Source organism: Phaethon lepturus, unplaced genomic scaffold, assembly GCF_000687285.1.
Source record: "Phaethon lepturus isolate BGI_N335 unplaced genomic scaffold, ASM68728v1 scaffold32121, whole genome shotgun sequence".
NCBI lineage: Eukaryota > Metazoa > Chordata > Aves > Phaethontiformes > Phaethontidae > Phaethon > Phaethon lepturus.
The window spans coordinates 1-4149 of NW_010520316.1; the positions used below are offsets into that span (position 1 = coordinate 1).

The 4149-nt window shown below is 56.0% G+C and overlaps 1 protein-coding gene across 1 annotated transcript; it reads left to right on the plus strand.

The window, feature by feature from the left end:
- The first annotated feature begins 507 nt into the window (after positions 1-507).
- Positions 508-1628, plus strand: LOC104628692 (prolactin-releasing peptide receptor-like). Its single transcript, XM_010297358.1, has one exon. It carries the CDS (start codon positions 508-510, stop codon positions 1597-1599), a length of 1092 nt encoding a protein of 363 aa, XP_010295660.1. The 3' UTR covers positions 1600-1628.
- Positions 1629-4149: the final 2521 nt, after the last annotated feature.

Consider the following 4149-nt stretch of genomic DNA (forward strand, 5'->3'; position numbering starts at 1 on the left):
GGATCTTGTATTCCCAGCCCGGGCGGGGGGAGACGGGGCCGCTTTCCTCCCAGCGTGCGCTCTGCCTGTGCCCCCGCCAAGTAGGAAACCCTAATATCGCTCAGTTAATTACGGGGGCTACTTAATTAATGCCGTTTTGACACTGCACTGCGGGGAAGAAGATTGTCCAGGTCCCGGCGAGGGGGATGAAATGGTAAATTTGACTCTGCGGGGAGGCAGATCTGTGCCCGGCTGGTTATGTGTTCGCTAGCCAAGCTCCCCGTTGTCTCGGTACCGAAGCTCCGCTGCCTCTGCCACTGGGCACCTTCACTCCTAAAAACTCACGGTATCTTTTAAGTCAGCTGGTGCCTCACCACGGGGCTGTGGAAGAGGACCTAGACCCTGGGGATGGGTTCTTCTGCCCAAGAGTGCAACCAAAGCACGTTTCTTTCCCCTTCAGGGCTAACAGCCTCAGCTCTGTGCGACTTCAAGGCGAGGAGAAGCAGCACTGGCCGCAGGAGGCACAGCATGGCTCACAGTCAGCTGCCCAATGACTCCCTGCACAACGGCTCAGCCACGCTCTTCGCAGGCCTGGACCTCCTCCTGGAGCTGAAGCCCCTCTTCATCCCGCTCTACGCCACGCTGGTGGCAGTGGCGTGCACGGGGAACCTCTTCCTCATCCTCCTCATCGCTCTCACCAAGAAGCTGCACTGCACCACCAACTTCCTGATTGGGAACCTGGCGGTGGCCGACTTCATCATGTGCCTCGCCTGCGTCCCCCTCACCGTCTCCTACGCCTTTGAGGTGCGGGGCTGGCTCTTCGGGATGTTCATGTGCTACTTCGTCACCTTGATGCAGGCCACCACTGTCTTCGTCTCGGTGCTGTCCCTCACTGCCATCGCCATTGACCGGTACGTTGTGGTGGCGTACCCTATTCGCAGGAGGATAAGCCGCAGGTCCTGCATCTGCCTTGTGGCCTGCATTTGGCTAGTCTCCATCATGGCCTCTGTTCCCACGTCACTGCACACCCACTACTTGGATCTCAACACCATCGGCCACGACATGATCATCTGCGAAGAGTTTTGGAAGCACGAAGAGAGAGAGCGGCTGCTGTACTCGTGCTTGATGCTCCTCTTGTCCTACATGCTCCCACTTTTGGCGGTGTCAGTCTCCTTCTGCGCCATCACCTACCACCTGCGGAGGCGGAACGTCCCGGGCGCTGCCTATCCCTGCCAAGACAAATGGACCAAAACGAAGCAGAAGACCTTCCGGGTGCTCACCATCTCAGTGGTGTGCTTTGCTATCTGCTGGCTGCCCCTGCAGGTGGTGAACTTCATCAGAGACATCGACGAGGAGTTCACCATCCTGGACAAGAGGTACGTCAACGTCATCCAGGTCTCGTGTCACTTGATTGCCATGAGCTCTGCCTGCTACAACCCTTTCATCTATGCCTCCCTCCACGACAAGTTCTGGTTCCACCTCAGCAGCTACTTCTACCGCAAGAAGAAGAGCTCCAGCATTATGTCCTGCAAGGCTTCTTGGTTCAATACCTGCTCCACCCTGGCAGATGTTCCTACCGGGGTCTCGGATAAGATGGCTTTGCAAACTAGATTCTCTTAACTGAAGGACCCCCAAGAGATCAGTTTTGCTTTTGGACCTGGTGTGCACCTTGCTTTAGGCTGGACACGGGAGCTGGTGGGGCTGGTCGCGGTGGTACGTTGCTGTTCCTGGAAGAGGTCTCTTGTGCTTGGCAAGGAGGGCGAGCGCCGGGGAACAAGCCACTGGGCTTTGTGTCCTCGAGGAGCAGCTCTTCTGAGCAGCTCAAGGATGTTTTGTTCTTTGGGGAAAACAAACCAGTGCAACAACAACCACCGCAGGCAAAGGCAGGGTCCTGGGGAGCAGGACGTACCTGCTAGCCCATGCACGGACACGCTGGAGCAGGAGGAGGTGTTTCCACCTGCCCTGATTCAAGAGACAGCTGTAAAGATGTGAGTGTCACTGAAACAACAGTTGCTTGGCCTGTTGGAACAGAACAACGGATGCGTTGTTAATTAGATTAATGACCGGACATGCAACTAGCCTGGCGCAGTCCTCTACAAGCCTCGGCTTTCGGAAATGCCTCCGCACCGGCACAGTCACGGCCTGCCTCCGTTTCCGTGCTTGCTTTGTGTGCCGAGGAGCGATGCCCAAGCCACATCCCTGCAAGCACCGGCTTGTGCAGCAAGCGCCGTGTGCCGGGGTGGTGGGGCAGGAAAGTGGGGGCTGCCTGGGACCAGCGAGTTTCCCATTGGGCTTTTACAGACCTTCTCTCACATCACGGCTGGGTATGGGGCATATACCCTCTATCTCACATCACAGCTGGGTACAGGGCATATACCCTCCAGCTCACGTCACGGCTGGGTACAGTAGGCTGCCAGCACTGTATTTGGAGCACAAAGACTTCTCCCCACAGTTTATTTAGGAGGTGAGTCAGCTTCTAAGCAAGACAAACACACATCGGGTGCATTTAAAAAACTCTTTGGAGAGCGTACATCTTCATTTTGTAGGATGAAGATTGTTCCTAAGCAACAGACAGCACTTTCTGCTCTGGAAGCACACCGGCTCTCACAGGTAGCGGTTAAATTGCTGTGCATTTTTTCTGTTCAGTTGCGGTTCGTTGGTGAAAGGGCAATATGCATTCAGAAATGTGCATTCTTCCGTCGGAGACCATGTGGGAGCACGCAGCCGCCGAACGCAGATGACTTTTTTTGAACGGGGGTGGCTTTCATAACCTGCTTGAGTCGCTGAAGAAGCCACCTCTGTAAGAAGACCGGGGGGTCCCAATTCCTCCAGCCGATAGCGTGCAGCCAAACAAGGCAGACGTAGCCGGGCACATCGGTGAAGTTATCACTGTTCTGCGTAGCCGAGCAGGACTCAAGGGGATGGGGCACCCAGAAAGGTCTCAAGTGGTGTGTTTGCTGGGGAAGATGTCTCAATCTCTGCTCTCAGGGTAGTTTGAGATCGTATATGTCTGTGTTCAAGCTCCTCGGGTGGAGGTGGGAATCCTGGTGGCCACCACTGACACTTTCGGAGAGCAGCTTGGCATCCTCCGGCGCAGACATGGCTGGTCCGACCCTGAGAGAATCCCTAATCTGCTCTCGTTACGCCTGGACGCGAGCTGCTGCCCACTCGCCTTGCTGCTGAGACCTTTACGGTGGTCCGCGAAGGACCATGTTAACACCCGCGGTGCAACCAGCGGAGATGGGGACCTGTCAAATGCAAAGTGGTGTGGGCGCCTGTGACCTCCGTTGCGTACCCGCAAAGCATCCAACTCCGCTCCACGCAGCTTTCTCGTGGTCGTGCTCGGGGCGGGGGCTGGAGCGCTCGTCCCGGAGGAGCGAAGCCGACCGGAGGTGCGCTGCTTGTCCCTCCTTCTGATAAAGGCTTTGGAAGCTCGGGCTGTGTGTCGGCATTGATTTGAATCTAACAAAAATAAGCTATCCCTGACTGCAGCTTAATCGCATCCCAGGAAGCCGATCGATTTGGATGTGTTCATCTCTGTCACCGTCACTGGCGGTGGCAGATCCTTGGGGGTCAGTCTGAGATCAGGGCTTGAGAAACGAGGCCGGCTGAGGTTTTGGGAGAGCTCTGCAAAGCAGCAGCTCTGGCTGAGAGAAAGGTTGGACGTGCACTTTTTTAAAATGAGGGAATGGCTCAAGACGTGTTTTCGTTCACTTGGATTTCTCGCTACAGCGCTACAAATAGCCCGTCCCTGCCGACCTGAAACCTGCAATGGCAAATAATTGGTCTCCAGGGCGAGGCCAGCCCCACAGCTCCCCTCCAGCCACGTCCCTCTCGGTCCTCAATATTTGCTGGCAAATCTGCTTCTTGCTTTTGCAAGGTCGTAGCACCCTCACCTGATCCATTAAACCCCCAAATCAAATTGTTTCTTCTTTAGGTGAAGCTCTGGGTGGAGCTGAAGGGCATTTACCAAGCGGGCACGGCCGTTTGAACCGTGACGGCATCTTTTGTAGCCTTGTTTTGGCCTTGGGCATTGCTCTGCTACACTTGGGGTGGGCTTTCCCCAACGGGTGGGCTCCCCAAGCCGCCTGCAGATGGAAGGGAAAATGGGGATATCCTGATTCCCCTCTGGGTGTTACCATCACCCCCCGCCCAGGCTCGCTGCCCTCC

What these genes read in the sequence shown, in the direction of transcription:
- LOC104628692 (XM_010297358.1), top strand. Translation starts at nt 508, where the DNA reads ATGGCTCACAGTCAGCTGCCCAATGACTCCCTGCACAACGGCTCAGCC.